This window comes from Notamacropus eugenii, chromosome 3, assembly GCF_028372415.1.
Source record: "Notamacropus eugenii isolate mMacEug1 chromosome 3, mMacEug1.pri_v2, whole genome shotgun sequence".
Taxonomy (NCBI): Eukaryota; Metazoa; Chordata; class Mammalia; order Diprotodontia; family Macropodidae; genus Notamacropus; species Notamacropus eugenii.
In genome coordinates, this window is record NC_092874.1 from 42,233,600 (window position 1) to 42,253,313 (window position 19,714).

The 19,714-nt window shown below is 40.6% G+C and overlaps 1 protein-coding gene across 6 annotated transcripts in view; it reads left to right on the top strand.

Moving 5' to 3' along the window:
- The window catches only part of FYCO1 (FYVE and coiled-coil domain autophagy adaptor 1), a 108,671-nt gene that overhangs the window by 17,223 nt on the left and 71,734 nt on the right, over positions 1 to 19,714 (top strand). For 5 of the 6 annotated variants that reach the window (XR_011976610.1, XM_072651370.1, XM_072651374.1 and 2 more), the window contains 5 exons: positions 568 to 732; positions 5,496 to 5,602; positions 6,547 to 6,672; positions 13,136 to 13,242; positions 15,797 to 15,940. Coding sequence is in view for 5 of the 6 variants with exons in the window: in XM_072651370.1 (XP_072507471.1) it covers positions 681 to 732; positions 5,496 to 5,602; positions 6,547 to 6,672; positions 13,136 to 13,242; positions 15,797 to 15,940 (536 nt within the window). In the remaining variant the exon portion in view is untranslated. Of the gene's footprint in view, positions 1 to 8; positions 99 to 567; positions 733 to 5,495; positions 5,603 to 6,546; positions 6,673 to 13,135; positions 13,243 to 15,796; positions 15,941 to 19,714 lie in introns of those variants that run through there. The other variant, XM_072651373.1, reaches the window with a different exon arrangement.

Below are 19,714 nucleotides of genomic sequence, written 5' to 3' on the forward strand. Positions count from 1 at the left end.
ACTGTGGAGTTTGAGCAGTTCAGAAACTGGAGGAATATACTTTTGGGGCTCCGTGTTCATCTAGGCTACATGCTCTCTTGGCCGGCGGAAGTTTGCTGGTTAGTATAATTCAGAAGCAAAATGGGGGAAGGATGTGGGGTAGGAGATGAGGGATAAGAAATCTGCTGGGGCCTCCTATTATCGGAATGTCCAGCACACAATCCTAAGAGATCGTTTGGTTTTTAGTTCTTTCCAAAGGTAGAGAAATGCTCAAAAAACCAGAATAGAAAACTTTTTTTAACCTGGGAAGAAGAGGAATAAATAGAAGCCTGGAAAGAAAACCACGTGCTATTATGTTAATCTCGTTGATTGGCTTTAAACCAGCTCATCACATTGGAATGCAGTAGCCAAAAGCAAATCCAGATCTGTCTGTGGTGAAGCTCAGGAAGCCAAGTCATATGTATCTAGGAATACTTTATCCTCCAATAAGTGCCTCTGCTGATTTTTTAAAGCAGTGCTGGTGATAGGGTATTTATCTTCATGTATTTTTGTTAGCGTGCTAACCTGCTTCCTTCTCCCAACGTTCAGATGCCCTGAGATAGTGACCTCCGCTAAGCCAATGTGCACAGCTGAAATGAACTTTTGATCCCTCTGCTGACTTGGTACCGAGTTTGGTGGTGTGGGCAGACCTCCTGTTCGTGATGGCCTCGAGTGCTGAAAGCCAGCTGCAGAGGATTATCAGAGATTTGCAAGGTAAAAGCTCTGTCCCTGATGTTTAGCTGGGGCTGCATCTTTGGGGTCTGAATTTGATTGAGGTTGGTAGAAGGTGGTGCATTTGTGGCTGTTAGTAAAGTTTCCATTTGGATCTTTGCACTCTGGGAAGTTGTCAACTTGACGCTATCTCATGTCAAAACATTTTCAGCTCAGATTTCGAACATTCTTTAAGAAGCTCTCAGCTTACCAATTGCTTCTCTCATTACAGAATTAATTTGGAAACAAAATTGAAGATCCCATTTTGACCACTGGGTCTTATTTCAGTCTTTCTTTTTGAACTATCCACGTAAACTATACGAGTTAAATTTTTGCTTAAGATATAGGCTATTACGCGCTTATTTGAACAAGCCAATTCTTGAAGGAAACTTTCTGCCACCCTTGAAGCAAGAGAGGCAGGATGTCTAAATGTTCTGGGAGGCAGTGAAGTATAGTGGAATACATTTAGAATTGGGACATCTGGCATCACATTTCTCCCCTGACATTTATTAGCTATGTGACCTTTGGCAAATTACCATGTCTTAGTTCTTAAGTCTAAGTTGCCTCGTCTGTAAAATGGGAACAGTCCTTGCATTACTTGTGTCACATGTCATGTGAGGAAATTTCTTTGTCAAAATTAAGGCCCTCTGAAATGCACGTTCCATAATGAACAAACTTGGATATCTTCCTTTGTCACTCCCTCCATATTCTGACACTGATTGAGGCCTGATCCCCATCCCAACCTTTTTACTACTGGCTAGACTTTCTTTCACACTGCCCCACCTCTGATTCACTTGTCTTGGTGAGAGTGTTGGAATATTCCTTGCTCTCCACTGCCACTTACAGGTTCTCCCTCTACCACCGTTATTCAGCAGCCTCTCCTTTTTTGAGGTTCATGCAAGCCATATTTATCACTTAATTCAGATCCCAGGAGACAATATCTATTAAAAACCCAGGACACTGTCGTGGTTGGGACTGTAGGGTTGTCTCACATTCTCTCTCCCCCATAACTTCTGCCTTCATACTAGGGGACTTTAACATAAATATCAATGCTCTCTCCAGTATCCCAGCTTCCCAGTACCGCATATGACCACATATGTCTCTTTGCTGCCTCAACTACAGACAAAGATTATGTCCTTGAGTGGATAGAGCACTGGCCCTGAAGTCAGGAGGACCCGAGTTCAAATCCGGCCTCAGACACTATGTGACCCTGGACAAGTCATTTAACCCTGATTGCTTTACCAAGAATAAAGAAAAAAAAAGAGTATATCCTTGATTGGGCTCTGGACTCCAAGTGTCTCACTTCCATCTTTTTCATGAATTCTAAAATTCCTCCATCTGATCAGTCTTTGATCTCATCTTTCCCTGTCCCTTGTGACCACTAGCTGTCCCACGATGACCTTGATTATCTCCATCTCTTTCTGTCTTCAGTTTCTGTCTATTTGTTGAGAAAGCTATCACACTAGATGTGTCCATTTCCCCATTCTCATTTTCTCCTTACTTTTTTCCAGTCTGGCTTCCAGCCTCATCATTGAAATGAAACTACCCTCCCAAAAGCTAACAGTGATCTCTTAGTTGCCAAATCTAACGACCTTTTCTTAATCCTTATCCTTGTCTGCTCTGAAACCTCCAACACTATTTATTGTCTTTTCTTGGATTTGCTTTCCTTTGTAGGTTTTCCTGTCACTGTATTCTCCTGGTTCTCTTCCTGCCTATATGATCAATCCTTCCCAGTGCTCCTTGCTGGTTCTTCATCCAAGCCATGCTCACTAACCATGGGTGCCCCCCAAGGCTCAGTCCTCTTCATTTTTCCTTTTGTGCCAGGAATTTCTAATCTGGGCTCCATGACCTTATTTTTAAAAATAATCCCACAACTCTGCTTCAATATAATTGGTTTCCTTTATAATCCTATATAATACTTTTGATTTATATATTTTAAAAATACTATTCTGAGAAGGGATCCATAAATAACACCTGACTGCCAAAGACATCCATGACACAAAAAAAGGTTAAAAAACCTTTCTTTTACACTTTCCCATTTGGTGATTTCCTCAGCTCCCATGGGTTCAGTTATCATCTCTATGTACATGATTCCATATCTATATATCCAGCCCTAGTCTCTTTCCTGAGCTCCAGTTCCACATCACCAGCTGCCTTTTAGACGTCTAGAACTAGGCATCTCAAACTCAGCATCCCTAGAACAGAGCTCATTGTCCTTCCCCTGCCCCTCCTTCCCCTCCCCTCTTCTGAACTTTGTGATGACTGGTGAGGGCGCCATCTTCTTGGTCTCCCAGGCTTGTCACCTGCTATCTTCCTTGACCTCCTCTCTCATTCATCCCGGTTATCCAGTCCAGTGACAACTGTAGTTCACAACATCCTTCATATACATGACCTTCTCTCTATTCATATCCCCACGCTAACAAAGGCCTTCAACACCTCTCACCTTAACGACTGCAGTAGCTTATAATTGGTTCCATGCCTTGTTTCTTTCCACTAGAATCCATTTTACATTCAACTGCCAAAGTGATTTTCCTAAAGTTTAGGTGTGACTCAGTAAACTCCAATGACCCTGTTGCCTCCGGGCTCCAACATAAAGTCCTCTATTTGGCATCTAGAATACTTTCCTACCTGGCCTGCCCTACTTTTCCATACTCCTTAGTCTTTATTATCCAATCACACAGGACTGCTCACTCTCTCCTCATCTCCTATCTCTGTGCCTTTGTACTGGTGAGCGCCTGTGTCTTCCTCCCCATTTCTGCCTTAGTTTCCCCAACTTCCCTCAGTACTGAACTCAAACTCCATCTTTTCCAGAAGACTTTTTCTGCTCCTCCCCAGCCTAGTGCCTTTCCCTTCCAAATGACCTGCTTTCTACTTTTTAGATACCTTCTATGTTCCTTGTTATTTGCATATTGTCTCCCCCTATTTGGGTGCCTGCTTCTTGAGGGCTGGGTCTTGCTTTGCTCTTTGTGAGTCCCTAGGACTTAGCACAGTGCCTGGTATGTAGGAAGTGCTAAACTAATGTTGACTGCCCACAAGTTGTTGTTATCATCTGTCCTTCCTCTCTCATTTTTCTTTTTTAGCAGTACTTTCACCAATCAGGAGGTTTGCTCTGGGGTCTTCTGATGTGTGGTCTTTATGCACTATGAAGACAGACAGGGTTTGAGGCTGGCAGGGCAACTCTGCATAGAACTAGAAATTTAGAAGAACAGATTACATTTCTGCTTTTGTCCCAGAGAGAAGACCCTAGTTTGATTCTACATGGTTCATTTCTGAGAAGAATTTAGTTTTCTGGCCTGCTAGCTTCATAGACATACATCCACGTCACCTGAGCTAGCAATGAGATGACTAGATGCTGTCATTGTTTTTCCTTTTCTACTTTCATTGCAACATGATCTTATGTGGCCAGTTTCTTTCGTGCCATTGGAGTCAGAGGTGACCATTCCCTACTGGTCAGAACTCTCAGCTGCTCATAAGGTGGTATCTACCAATGAGGAAACTCTAACGTGGGAGACCACATCTGAGCAGTTAAAGCCACAGTTTGGTTCCAAAGGTCAAAAACCAACATGCAGGGGAAAATATAACCTGAAAAGAACTTTTCTAGGATTTATTCATCCATTTCGTGTTGTATCTAGGGCACATAAGTTATTGTCTCCATTTGATTAAAAATCAGCTGTAAAATTAAACAAAATTAAAATAATTTCAATACTATATCCTGTGTCTTACTATGAAGCAGAAAAAATGAAATATTTCCTAAAAGCAAAGATCAACTTGCTTCTGGCCCCATGCCCTAATGAATACGTAATGTAGATGAAAGCAGTTTTAAAGTGTGATATAAGCATACCACATTGTTGTAATATTACTCTGAAGTATGAGGTGTTGCTGTGGTATGCCTGTTCTCATTTCTGATTCTGATCATCTTGGTTTTGTTTAAGTAGAGGTATTGGGTTTGTTTTAAATCTTGCATTCAGAGAAAATAGGAAATAATCATCTTATGGATCATCTCACACTTTAGCACTTGTGATGAGTATTTGTAGAAATACCACAATGAAAATGACAATAGCTTATGTGCCCACTGTTGCAGGGGTAGAAATGGTAACTTGAGCATTAACAATAAGGGTTCACATTTCTATAGTCCTTTGAGGTTTGCAATGTGCTTGGCTCACAACCACCCTGTAAAGTGATGGGACGCCATTTTGCCCAGAAGAAGGGGCATCTGAAAGAATAAGTGATTTGTCCTCAAACATAGCTTGTAAGTGCCTGAGGTTATTTAAACCCAAATCTTTTGACTCCTTCAGGGTAGCTCGGTGTGGTGTAGTGGATGGAACACTGGACTTGGAATCAGGAGACTCATCTTCCTGAGGTCAAGTCTGGCTTTAGACACTTAATTAGTTCTCTGACCCAGGCCAATCACTTCACCTTGTTTGCCTCAGTTTTATCATCTTTAAAATGAGTTAGAGAAGGAAATGGCAAACCACTCCAGTATCTTTGTCAAAAAAACAAACAAACCCCAAATGGGATCCTGAACAATTGGACCAAATAACAACAATGACTCTTGACTCCCAAGACCTGGCTCTATCCATTTCATTGTCCTGTACTAGTGGGTAAAGAATGCTATAACTGTACAAAATCTGACCAAAAGGTGCTATTCCTTTTTATGTTGCATGTTTTCAATTGATTTTACAGTAATTGTTGGTTACTCTTCACACCTGTCCCTAGCCTTTCATCAGATTCCTTTAGATCACCTGTTCTGGTTTATTGTCTTAAAGATGCTGTGGTTGAACTAAGCAAGGAATTTAAAGATCTCGGAGAGCCAATTACGGATGACAGCACCAACTTGCACAAGTTTTCCTACAAGCTTGAATATCTTTTGCAGGTAAGTTATGCACGGACTCATTCATCTTCCTATATGAGGATCATCTAGTTAGATTCCTGAGTATTTAAGAAAGTTCACTGGGGTTATTTTCAGTGCACATTACAGTGCCCTTTATATTCATACATTCAGACTTGAGTAGGACATCCTTTAGTGTGTACCTTGGAAGACCCAGTATGGATTTAGGAAGTGTTTAAACACAAGGACATTTCTAGAGATTTTAGTCATTGGAGTTTGAAAATGTGTTGAGGTCTTTCATAACTGAAGATACAAAACTTTATTGAAAAACAAGGATCAAATGAAATCATATCCATATAAGTGCTGCTTAGACTTTATTGTCAGCTGTAATTCTTATCATGTATCTTTCCCAGTTCCATTGTATTATCAGTAGAGTTCCCAGCAAAATGTGTGACTATAAGGAGAGCAAATTAGAGAAATTACTAACCAAAATGTTTAAGTAAAATACTTATCTGTGCCATTTCAATTGATAATCAGGATTTTTCATAGTGAAAATATGCCTCTTCATTTCCTTTTAACCAAACCTGTTTCAGGTTTTAGATTTGAAGGGACTTGAAGCTAAGAACATATTTGCATGGTCTGTGAGTGTGTGTGTGTGTGTCTGTGTATGCACGTATATGAGGAATAGCAATTTGAGAACAAGCTAATATCTAATGTTTGAATACTTAGTGCCAAATCTCAATTATTCACCCACCTGAGCTAGGATGTACTTTAAGTAAATGTATTGGGCACAGTCTCCAAACTTCTTTTTTTAAACATTCACAAGTTAATAAAAATTTTGATATGAGGTGACACAGTTATACACGTGAAGATTTCCTTGGTTGGGGGTGTTGGGGGTATGTGTGTGTGATTTATCTTTACTTGTTATTAGCCTTTGAGCATTGTGGTGAAAATCTGAGTTTGGCTGTTACCTTCTTTTTCCCACAAAGTTTGACCAAAAGGAGAAGGCCACTCTCCTAGGAAACAGGAAAGATTATTGGGATTACTTCTGTGACTGTCTGGCAAAAGTGAAAGGAGCCAATGATGGGATTCGCTTTGTCAAATCCATTTCAGAGGTAAGTAGAACTGCTTAGTGGAGGATGTGTGATCAGTCACTTTCCTCTGTCCACTGGTAGAGCTGGAGAGCCTTAAGGAAGATGGTTTATAGCTATTCAATCAACTTAAACTATAAGAGCAAAAACAAAAAAATGAAACTTTCTTTTTCTCTCCTGAAAAAGGGCAAAGAGCAAAGCAGTCTGTTTTGGATTTATTTCATGTTTGTTAATACTTATTTTGAACTCAGAAAAAAAATACTTAACTAAATTTACCATGTGGAGAAATGTCTTAAATCTTAAACAGTCTAAGACACAAGTTGGAGGAAAAAGGTTCAGTAAATGTTTCTTATGTTAAGTACTTTAAAAACATATTGCTTAAACACCTTCTCTAAGATGTTTTCCTTGGCAGTATGGCTTTGAAATAAACAGAAAATCACTTCACTTTCCATATCACTTTTTAGGTGATCAAGCCTCCCTAGGCTGGATTGAGAGCTATGTAGGGGCAGGGATCACATCTTCTACCTCCTACCAGTATGTACTACTCATGTTTATGTATTACATTGTAGTATGTAGAATTCTGTAAGAAGTAGCAGCTAATTGATTGACTTCCAGGATGCTGACCAGCAGTGCAGGCACTGGCCTTAGTACGTTTCACTTTGCATTAACTGGGGCATCTCCGTACGGGACTGATAAAGCCAAGGACCTTCTTGTGGGCAAGTGCCCCAGCTTGTCCAGAAGCAAAGATTCTTCCTTTGGTCACAAAAGAATATACGCTGCTAAGCTCATACTTAGAGGCACTGAGCCAAGAGTTTCATTTTTCCTTATTAAAAAAAAATTACCTCTGTTTGGTTTCATTGATTTTTAAAGAGAACACATAAGCACTTTGGTTGGTCACACACAAAGCCTGATGGGATCACTGCAAAGAAGTCCTGGAGTCAGACCAGCTTGGGCAGCATGTTTGTATTGATGAAGGCTGGCAAGTATACTCTGTAGCATGTTTAAATAACCTGCACCTTGGAGCTAGACATTCCCTCCCCCCCCAGTTTCAGCACCCAAAATATAGCCCCAGGGGCCTAGAATTTTAGAAACTGCTTGGAGGCTCTTTGAGGTCACTGTAAGGGTTACTGTAGGTAGGCAGTTTAAAGATCTCACTTGATAAGTTAGTTCAGCCTTGCAAGGTGGAGAGTGACATGATTGCTTCATAATCTGGGTGGGGTATTGGACTGTCCTTTGCCCCACGTTATCCTCCCCTCCTCATCTGCCGCATCATGAGCAATTCAGACATTCTTGGCTTCTGATCTGAGGCACATGAAGTCTGGAAAGAGCGTCGCTCCTAATCCCCACTGCTGGCAGTGATGCACAGCTCACCAAAAGATGCCGGTTTCTCCAAACGATAATTTCTGTACTTTTTTTCTCAAATAACACTCTGGATTTTGCAGAGTTTGCTTTGAAAAAGAACTGATTGAGTGGTCACTTAATGGACCAGCGAGAGGGAAATGTATTTCTCATTTAAAATAAAAAAGATGTGCTCCCTTTTCGTGTTTGATATGGACAGTGCTGTACATGCAGATTCTTACACCTCTGTTAGGAAAACAAACTGATGACTTAGGTTGGAAAGAAAGGCTTCAAATAATTGAAACTACTTGTCTGAGTGTGCTTTGTGAATATTTTCTATTAAATTTGGTAGTCTCTACTTAGTGCAGTGAGGGTGGAAGGTGTATGATTGGAACGTTACATGAGGCCCATAACGAGCCCCCGCCAAACAGGTGCATCAGGCAGCCTCGGAGGCACCGCTGACCTTTGGAGGAGTGCGTGTGCCTGGGTCAGAGTGGGACGTACTGTTGTGGGTGATGGTCTTCCTTGTTTATCCTCCTGTGTTTCTTTTAGTAAGTACAAATGGGAGATAGGAAAATATTACTTGACAATAGTAAGTAAAAAACACTTTACAAACGAAGAGAAAAAGGCTTAGTGGATTTTGAGTCAGGCCCTGCTAGTGACAGTCGTAGCTAATGACAGTACTAACAGCCATTAGGCAGGACTGTGCATCCGTCACCTCCTTGGACCTTCATAATAACCCTGCAAGGTACAAATATTATTATCCCCATTTTGCAGATGAAGAAACTAGGGCTCTTCAAGTGTCCCATGGTGTTCCTTGAGCTCAGGCCTCTTGTGGATGCAGAGCCAGCGCTTCTCTCACTATGCCAGACATCTTCCTAGTTGTTGGATGCTCCAGTTCTTTACCTGCTACTCATGTGCTCACGCCTCCTGCCCTCCCTGGCTTCCTTCACGTCCCAACTAAGATGCCAGCTTCTCTGAGAAGCCTCCCCCAACTGCTCTTCATTCCAAGGCCTTCCTTCATTTAATTATTAAATTTCCTAATTTATCCTGCATATGGCTAGTCTATGTGCTTTTTGTTTGCTTATTATCTTCCCCCATTAGGTTGTAAGCTGTTTGAGGGCAGAGACAGTCTTTTGCCTTTTTTTATATTTCCAATGTTTAGTATTTTTAAAAAATTAAATTCATTTTTAAAGTCATTTAAAAATGATTTACTGGCTGTGTAGCTGTGGACAGCTTTCTGGGCCTCAGCTTTCCCAGCTACCAAATGAAGGGGTTTCATCAAAATCTTAGAGAGCTTGAAGACACTTTGGGAAACTTTAGAGTTTATTTTGTGGGTAAAGAAAATGGGGCTCAGAGAAGAAGCAACTTGCCCAAGGCCTGATGAGATGATCCCTAAGGCCTCTTTCTGCCCCAAGTCCTGTGATCCTATAAATCTGTGGACCTTGGATTATCAAAGAAGATATGCAGAAAACAATTTTTCTCCAGGATTGGCTTTTTTTTTTACATCTTTATTTTTTAAAGTGCTAAATATACACTTGTTTTTTATGTTAATTCATATAAATGTCAGTAATTTTAGGCAACAAGGTGGTGCAGTAAATAGAGCACTGGGTCTGGAGTCAGGAATACTTACCTTCCTGAGTTCAAATCTGGCCTCAGACATTTCCTACCTGTGTGACCCTGGGCAAGTCACTTAATTCTCTTTGCCTCAGTTTCTTCATCTGTGAAATAACAAATCACTCTAGTGTCTCTGCCAGGAGAACCCCAAATGGAGTCATGAGGAGTCAGACACGACTGAAATGACTGAACAGCCACAAAAAAATGGGGTGATCATGGCCCCTCCCTTGCAGGACTGTTGTGAGGATCAAGTGCACAGTGCCTGACACAGAGTGGATGCTTAATAAATGTTTATGGATGGATTAATTGATATTACACAGTGACTCATGTGGAACTTTCAGCCCTCTAAAATCCCCAGGTGCTTTTCAAGCAAAATCTAGCTGTACTTCCCCTATATTGTACTAATGAAGTTAATTTGTTGAACCTGATGATAGGACTTTGCATTTATTCCTATTAGATTTCATTTTAGTTGATTTTACCCAGTATTCTAGCCTGTCATGATCTTTGGACCCCATGGTCATTTTGGTCATTTGGTATATGAGCTGTCTCTCCTGCCACTGAGTCATAGATAAATTGAATTAGCATGCTACCTGTGTCTTCAAGTCACTGATGAGAATGTTTAATAACATAGTGATAAAGATTTAATCTTTGTAGATTTCACTTGTGTCACGTTATGTCATGGTCTTTTTAAATGCCATGATCTGGGAACCCTTGGATACTCTCCTCGAGATCTCCTTTCATGTTTTCATGAAACCATTTTTGACATCCAATCTCCAACCAGTTTTGAAGCCACCTAACTGTATGCATCTATTTCTTTGTGAAACCACCACTGACTTCTCTGTGGAAAGGTTTCTAGTCTGTATCTCTCTATCTTTGCTGCAAAAATAGTATGAGAGACTTTATCAAATTCTAGGCTAAAATTTAGTTTAACTGTATTTACAGCATATCAACTTTAGTAGCCATATCAGAAAAGGAGATGAGGTTAGTCTATAGGAACTATTATTCTTTTAAAGTAAGCCTTTTACTTGGGGAAGAATTATGAAACACCAAAGAAGGTGAAATGGGGAAGACAGCATGACCTTCATTTTCCTTGACAGAGACAATGGAGATAAATAAGTATTGAGCAGTTCTGGCTTCTTTGTCGTTATCTATCATCATCTCATCCTTTTCTCCCCCAAAGTAGCCCATGTTTGTTTTTTCAGAGTGTGTGTTTGTGTGTCTTGGTGTCTGTGTCTGATTGTGTGTGTGTGTGTATGTGTATGTATGCATGTGTGTCTATGAGTGTGTGTGTGTTTATCTGTGTAGGCAAGCATGGGGCTACAGATGTGTGTCATCCAGCATCGAGATAAATACGTTAGTGATGGATTGGAGTCCTTCGTGTTAAAATGCCCCCATGCATCGTCAGTCTGACTTCTGGGCAGGGAGGTTCTGGTCACCCCCCCTAAACATTTTGCTCTCAGCCGGTTTGCCAGGGAGGAAAGCATTTGGATACAGGGATGCCACTAAGATGGTGGCTGGCATCCTCATCATAACCTTCTTTCTACTAAACCCATGATGGTTTCCTAAAGCAATGGACACAAAGCCCTGTCTGACACACCTTGTGTTTTCATCATTGTTTCCGTTGTCTCTCCTGTCATCTTTGACCCCTCTTTGTGTCCCCCATGCTTAGCATGGTGCCTGACACTTATGTCGTTCATCCTTTGTCTTTGAAGAGGACCACCGACATTGGGACATTAGGGTCACGGTACCGTGTGTTCAGCAGCGGCTGCTCAGTCTGTCGTAGGCACCGAATAAGTGCTTTCTGACCACCTGTTTGCTGGTGAGGTTGGTTTTCTGAGTCTTTGGGTAAGAGTATCCAGTCTGTGGGAGGAAGTGTGTTGCCACCTCTGTAGTTAACCACGATTTCACACTTTTAAAAAAGTCTTTATGGAACCTGACTGTGCGCCAAGAAACTTGCTATTGTGTGAGGTGTTAACATATCAATACTTGAGGCTCAACCAGTTTCCTATATATCACTTTTCCCTGATTGACTTTCTGTACTGTACAGGTTAAAAACTTAATAATTGCTTATAATGCCTGTTTCTTCAAAAGAACTCTTTTTCCTGAGCATTTTAAGGTGTATCCTATAGGAATTTTGGGGTAGCTATGTGGCACAGTGGATAGAGTGCTGGCCCTAGAGTCAGAAAGAGCCATCTTCCTGAGTTCAGATATGACTAGCTGTGTGATCTTGGGCAAGTCATGTAACCTTGTTTGCCTCAGTTTCCTCATCTGTAAAATGAGCTGGAGAAGGAAATGGCAAACCACTCCAGGATTTTTGCCAAGAAAACTCCAAATGGGGTTGTGGAGAGTCAGTCACAACTGAAATGACTGAACAACAACATAGGAATTTTAAATATCTTTAACTTTGGCAGGGAGCTGGGGATGCAGCTTTCTCTTTATGTCTGTGCCAGAAATCTAGTTGATTGTGATGTTACCAGGCAGCTTTTTTTCCTCCAGGGCAGGGACAATCTCATTTTTGTCTTTGTTATCTGTATGTCACCCTAGTACCCAGCACGTAGTCAGCACTTTATTAGTGTTTATCAGTTGATTGATGGATTTCCACCATTGGCATTGGGCCTTTGAGTGAACGAAACAGCTTTGGGAAACACAACGGACAAGCTTGTCCTAAGTGTCCTCTGTGGCCCTTCCCTTTATGCCTTTAGCCTGGACAGGCCCATGCTCCCAGCTGTCAGAGTTGTGTGACATGGTGAAAGGTAATTAATTTTTGAAACAGCATAAGATGAAATACTGGTATGATAACACCCTCCTCATCTCTGCCCCCATCAAACATTCTTTAAAAGAACCCAATCAGGTCTGCTTTGAGATTGCATTTTGATAACTGAGTTTTCACATCAAAGTAGTTTGTCATATCAACTTTCTGTCTAGAATTTGTCAAACACAAATGGCAAGAATTGACTTTTGACTTTTGTGACCCAAAGTATTTATAGACTCTCTAGCAACTCAGGTCAAGAAAGCCCTTGGGGTCAGCAGTCAAGGACATACTTGTTTTCCACTAGACTATCCTGTTACCTGACACATGCCCGTCCTTTAGCCCAAAATAGTTTGAATTATTTGGATCCTGTTCAGAGAGAGCTCCATACCTGGAACTAAAACCCCAACTCCTAAAAACTTTGACATAACCAAGGAAGGAAAAATAGACTCCATGGGGAACCTTTTGATGGAAACACTGGAGAAGAACTGATCCCCTTTAATATATTTTGCTCCTCCTGAAAATGACTAGGAAACCAGGAAGCCCAAGAGAAAATGGATTAACTCATGCTTCTTTTTTCTATTTCCTTTTGGTTAGTTTGTCATGGAATGGTGGAGGTGACTGTTAAATGCCTTTTGCCTAAAGAGTTGTGTGACTCAAGCCAACGATGTATTTGCAGACTGGTGAAAATGTCTTCTCTGAACTCTTTTTGAAGGGCATCTGGAAGGCTGGGTCATTTGGAATCTAAGGGCTGTTCCTTTCTTTGTATTTTCACTCCTCCAGCTCCGAACATCTCTTGGGAAGGGCAGGGCATTCATACGCTATTCTCTAGTGCATCAGAGACTGGCAGACACCTTGCAGCAGTGTCTCATGAATACCAAGGTGACCAGGTAAGTGGAGAAGTAAGATCATGGCACCAGAAAACAATGTTAGCATTTGTCCCAATGTTGTGTTAAAGTAAGTTCAATTATTATTCTCCACAATTCACCTTTGGTGTTGGTGCTAACAGCTTACTTCATAAGTCTAGTGGTTAAATGAATTATGATATATGAATGTAGTGAAATATTGTCATGCCATCTAAAATAATGAAATGCTCAGTTTCAGAGGAAACTAAGACCTTTGTGAAATGATGCAGAGGGAAATGAACAGGAATAGGAGAACAATTTCTATAATGACAGCAAGTTTGTAGAGAAAATCAACTTTGAAGCTCTTTAGAACTCTGATCAATGCAACGATAAACCACGAGTCCAGAGACTGAAGATGAAGTAGGCCACTAACTTCTTATCAGAGAGATGATCAGCTTAAATGCAGAGGGAATCATGCATTTTGGGACATAACTAACATGAGAATTTGTTTTGCTGGACTGTGTATGTTTGTGATGGAAGTTTTTTGTTATTGTTCAGTCATGGGGGCAGCAGGATTGGGAGGGACACATTATAAATGTATACATGAACAAATATATATTTTTAAAAGAAGTATAGTATAGACCAGCAGCTAGGCAGTGCAGTGGATAGCATACCAGGCCTGAAGTCAAGAATACTCATCTTCCTGAGTTCAGATCCAGCCTCAGACACTTACTGGCTGTGTGACCCTGAGGAAGTCACCTCACCCTGTTTGCCTCAGTTTTCTCATCTGTAAAATGAACTGGAGAACTAAATGGCAAACCACTTCATTATCTTTGCCAAGAAGATCTCACCTCAGGTCATGGAGAGTAGGATGTGACTGAAAAGACTGAACAACAAGAATGAAAATAGTATAGACCAGAGTAGAATCGTGTCTGAGTGTCATGACGGGGATAAGCAGTGTCCATGAATGCCAGCTGGATGCCACTGGCAGGCTTCTTAGGTGTACAGATAGGCAGAAGGAAGAAGAAAGGAGGGAAAGAATTTTCAAGAATACAGGAGAAGAGAGAGGAAGGAGAACAGAGAACCATGCCCCAGATACTGGCCTTCAGTTACCCAGTGGAAAATTCTTTACAGAAGCCACAAAAATAACTGTTGAACTGAAGGATGAAATTTGTGAGGGTGGGGGACTTTTGCCACGCCAAGAGTTCTGCTGGAGGATTCATTTGACTGCACATATGAAGTCTGCTGGTTGAGATGAGAACCTATGCCCATATGATCATAACCGATACATCGATCTAGTTCCATAGCTGGCACTTCCTCGTCCTGCAGTAAGAAGTGTTTTCCAAGCTTCACAACATACCTCTGGGTTCGGTGCTTTGATATACTCATTTTGGTCCTTTTTGGTCTTGATATCCCTAGTACTTAGCACAGTGCCTGGCGCATCGTTACCGTTTGGCTGTTCAGTCACATCTGACTCTTCGTGACCCCATACACCATACTGTCCAGGAGTCTTTCTGGCAAAGACACAAGCATGGTTTGCCATTTCCTTCTCCAGTTTTTCATGCAGGCAGAGGTCAAGTGACTTGCAGGGGTCACGAGTATCTGAGACTTGATTTGAACTCAGGTCTTCCTGATTTCTGGCATGGCACTTTGTCTTCCTGGCCACCTAGCTGTCCCTGGCACACAACAGGCACTTAATAAATGTTGATTGGCTGTTGGCTATTTGCTGTTACCTGACTTATACCTAAAACATTTCAAGTTGGGGAGGAACTGTCAGAGATTGAGTACCATTTATCAAAGGCTTTGAAAAATCCAGAATCATGTTTGCCAAAACAGTCTCTGGAAGGGGGTTTTAGTTGAAATTGAGGTCAGCAGGTAGAATAAAACCTCATGGGTTTTAGTACTGGTTTGTTGTAAATCAAGTGAAACTGTTACTCCATTGACAGTTTGAAGTACAAGTAATATTTAATTTCAGCTGAATATCGGGACCTTTGCTCTTAAGCTAGCCTAGTCAGCATCAAGCTGAATTATTTTGATTTGGAGAGGAGGAGAGGGTCATTCTTTAACTTCTTTCTTTTTGTTAAAGAAAGGAACCTTTTCACAGAAGCTTTTGTTGATGTATAATTGTGATTATTGCGCATTTCTTGTTTAAAAAGCAGTCTGTCTTGGAGTGTGCCCTTCTTTGATGACTATAGATAGGGATAGGGCCAGGATCTGTTATTTCATTGACATAAGAAACTCCCAGGTGAGGAAACTCCACCTCCCAATGCAAGGAGCACCTTCTCTGAAACTTGTAGTCTTAGAAAGTTGTCTAGAGCAACGAGAGGTTCAATGACTTGCCCAGGGTCACACAGCCAGGGTGTGTCCAAGGAGGGTCTTGAATCCAGATCTTCCTGGTACCATCAGGTCCCCTTTCTACTGCACTACACACCTTTCTTTCCTTTGGTTTTCCTTATTAACATAGAGGCTTATTTGGCACATTGGCTTTTTAATTGATGAGGGTAGCCATGGTAGGTGCCAGTGTAACATATTGGGAAAATGGACTCATTGAGTTCATTGATTCTGTGTATTGATCTGTACTCTTTCATCTTCTCCTCAGTGACTGGTACTATGCAAGAAGCCCATTCCTGAAGCCCAAAATGAGCTCTGACATTGTTGGCCAGCTGTATGAGCTCACCGAAGTCCAGTTTGATCTGGCATCCAGAGGTTACGATCTGGATGCTGGCTGGCCAACGTTTGCGAGGTACTTTGGAGAATTGTTTGCTTTTGTTATTTGATGATTTCAAAAGATTAACAGTAATATCTCCTGGGCAATGTGCATGCCAGGTAAATGATATCAAACTTTCCAATTATCCCTTCTCCTGATTGTACTCATATTATAGAGAACATGGATAAAATAAGGCAGATAAAAAGCCTGATCTTATACAAGCTTAATTAACTGCACAATATATACAGATGAAGATTTTTAAACCTGCCATTCATTTATATTGTCTTGTTTCACTGGGGCTCACAGGACTTTGACTTATTTGCATAAATGAGCATTCCTGCCATGTTTATAGGGTCATTATGAAGACCTGCTTGAAAGCCTAGAAAGAAAAAAGTGATTGCAAAAGTTCTTTTCTGTATGGGACTGTAAATACCTTTAAAATAATGTGTCTGATGACTAATAAAGAGGAAGGTGCTTGTAGAGCAGAAATGTGTTCGTTGGCAAGGTAGGAAGTATTGCCTAGGCTGAGTGTGGGCAGTAAGACGTGCACTGGTGATCACTCTCAGCTCCTTGGGTCAAGCAGGTGAGAGGGCGTTTGTGACCTCTAGTCCACCTGACCCCACCTCTGCCAGATCTCACTAGGACATTGTCTCCTCTGACTCTTTCAACACTGATGGAATGGGACCAGTTTCTACCCTAGAACAGGCAGCAAACTCACTTCAGAAAGACATATGATCCCTTTGAAGTCTAATGGGCACAATTTAAGAGATGATTTTATTCCTTTTTTAAAAAAATTATTCATTTTAATCTTAAATATAAAACAAGAAGAAAAAAAGAACATTTCCATGTCCATCACAGAACATAGAGGATTAGATGGATGTAAGACAGTTCCATTTCAAACTTTACTTTTTTTTGGAAAAACTGTGTTCTAAGTATACATTGTTTTCAAAGTTATCCAGCTTTCCTGTGCTTCCTTTTAAGTTTTCTTTTGTTCTCTGCTGTGTATTTTTTAATTTTTTCTCCCTGTTTTCCACTCCACCCTAGAGAAGACTGCAATTAAACATGAATATATATGCATATATATCTATACACATGCACACACACATACACATATATGTAAGACAACACTAAACATATTTCCAATTTGACCGTTCTTTCTCTGGAGAAAGCATCTTCCTTCATAGGTTTAAGTCTTTCCATGTTTTTCTAAAATCAACCAGCCCATCATTTCTTGTATCACAGTTGTCTTCCATCATAATCATATACCAAATGGTAGAGATGTTTTCTCACATGGTAATCCAGTGGTTTAAAAATATTGATATACCTTCAGAAACAAGCTGGTTTTCCTCTTCTTATTAATAAGTCATTAAGAAACACCTTGTAGAAAGAATTCTTGGAAGATGGTGGAGTAGGGCCAAAGACTTCGGGCTCAAAAAATTTCTTCTACAAAAAAGGACAGAACTTGGCTTCATAGTGAATGTAGAGCAGCAGAAATAAACCCAAATCAGGGCAAAGCAGTTGTCCTAAGACAACTGGAAAGGACCATAGGAAAGACTCAACCCAGAGGTGGAGGTTTGGCCTGAGTGAAATGCAAACACTCCCAGGCAGATTCTGCAGAATCAACAGACAACAAACCCTGGGAGCAGATGGGTTGGGAGGCAGCCTCAGGAACTTTTACCTCATGGACTGAGCACCAGGGTCCAACTGCTGAGTAGGAGAATATTTAAGAAACTTCCACTGTCAAGGGCTGCCAAGAATAGCTGTGCTGGCTAGATGTGGTCACAGGCTGCGGTTGTGGAAGAGAAGGAGCTAGCATACACCTGGTGAGTGTAGTAGAAAGGACAGGGACCCTTCTGGCCGTGGACACTTTCAGAAGAGCAGAGTCACTGGTTTTAGTTCCAGGGTATAGAGGACAGTTGAAGTGTGCACCCACAGGAGGGACTGCAGGGAGCAAGAACATTTATGGGACAGTGTGACTGGGGGCCTTGGCCGTGCCTTAGGACTAGAGAGGAGAGCCCAAGGTTGGGCCCAGGACAGAGCTTAGAAAATAACAGAAGGACCTGAGACCTGGGGCATCATTCCACACACCTCAGGACTAGAACTTGATAAAAATAATAAGGTGCTAAAAGCAAAGTAAAAATAAAAATGAGTAAACCAAGGATAAAGAACCCAACCATCGATAGCTACTAAGGGGATAGAGAAGATCTGGGTTCATATTCAGAGGAAGATAATGGAGCTAAAAAAAAACCCTCCTTTTTCAGTGAGAGATGTCAAAATGTCCCAAGCTCAAAAAGAGCTCTCGAGTTCTTCCAAACGCAAAAAGCAATCCAAGAAAATCAGAAAAGTTACAAAAAGAAAGTTGACCAACTGGAAAAAGAGAATAAAAAACTTAAGAAAGAAAATAATTCCTTAAAAACTAGAATTGGGCAAGGGGAAGCTAATGACATTATAAGACACCAAGAAATCATAAAAACAAAATCAAAAGAATGAAAACATAGAAAAGAAAGTGAAGCATCTTTTCAGAAGAAACAACTGATCTGGAGAACAGATCGAGGTGAGATAATCTAAGAATAGTTGGACATCTTGGTACAATATTATAAGAATATTAAGAAAAATTTCTCTGAAGTTCTAAGACAATAAGGTAAAGCAAAAATAGAAAAGATCCACCAATCACCACCTGAAAGAGATCCCAGGAGGAAAATTTATAGGAATATCATAGCCAAATTTCAAAGCTTCCAGACTAAGGAGAAAATGTTGCAAACAACATGAAAAAAAATTAAATATTGCAGAGCTATAGTCAGGGTTACCCAAGACCTAGCAACTGCTGCGTTGTTTTGTAGAGCAGAAGAGCTGGGCTTCTGACCAAGGGAAGCTTTCCCAGCAAAGTTAAGTGTAATCCTGAATGAAAAAAAGGATATTTAATGAACTGAAAGACTTTCAGGTATTTGTGACAAAAAGAGCAGAACTTAAAGGAAAATTAAACATATAAACTAAACATTAAAGACCAGTTAGAAAGGATTCAATAAGGCCTTTATATGTGAAAATATTAGCAGTACTCATATGATTGTTGTCATTATTTGGGTAGTTTGAAAGGAAGGAGAGAACTGAGCTGAGTATGATGAGGTGATTCTTAAAAATACAATTGTTGGAAGAGATGAAAAGGAGTAATTACCTCATACAATTTTTCCTCAAAGCATGAGAGGAAAAATTGATATAGAAGAGACAAGTTGGGGGGAGGGCCGGCAGTGCTGGAACCTTACTTTCATCTGAAATGGGCTAATAACGGAACAACATATAAATCTAAAAAGGTATAAAAGTCTTCCAAATTTAAGAAATAGGAGGGGGAGGGGATAGGATAAGGGAGGGACTTTTGGAAGGATGTGTAGAGTAAGAATTAGGAGGGGGAGGGGATAAAGGGGACATTCTTAGATAGATTAAGGTGAAGAAGGGTGCGGGAGAGGATAAGGGGTGGGTAGATTAAAGAAGAGGAAGGTGAGGTAGCAGTAGAAGTAAATTAGAGGAGAGAGGAGGGATAGGTAAATAGGATAAGAATAGTTAGGAAAAATAGGATGGAGGGAAGTACACAACAAGTAATTATACCTTTGAATGTGTGTGGGATGAATTTACCCATAAAATGGAAATGGATAGAAGAATGGATTAAAAATTTGAATTCAACAATATGTCACTTTCAGGAAACAAGAAAGATGAGAGACACACAGAATTAAAATAAAGGACTGAAGTGGAATTTATTATGTAAAAAAAGCAAGGGTAGTAATCATGATTTCAGACAAAGTTAAAGCTAAAATAGAT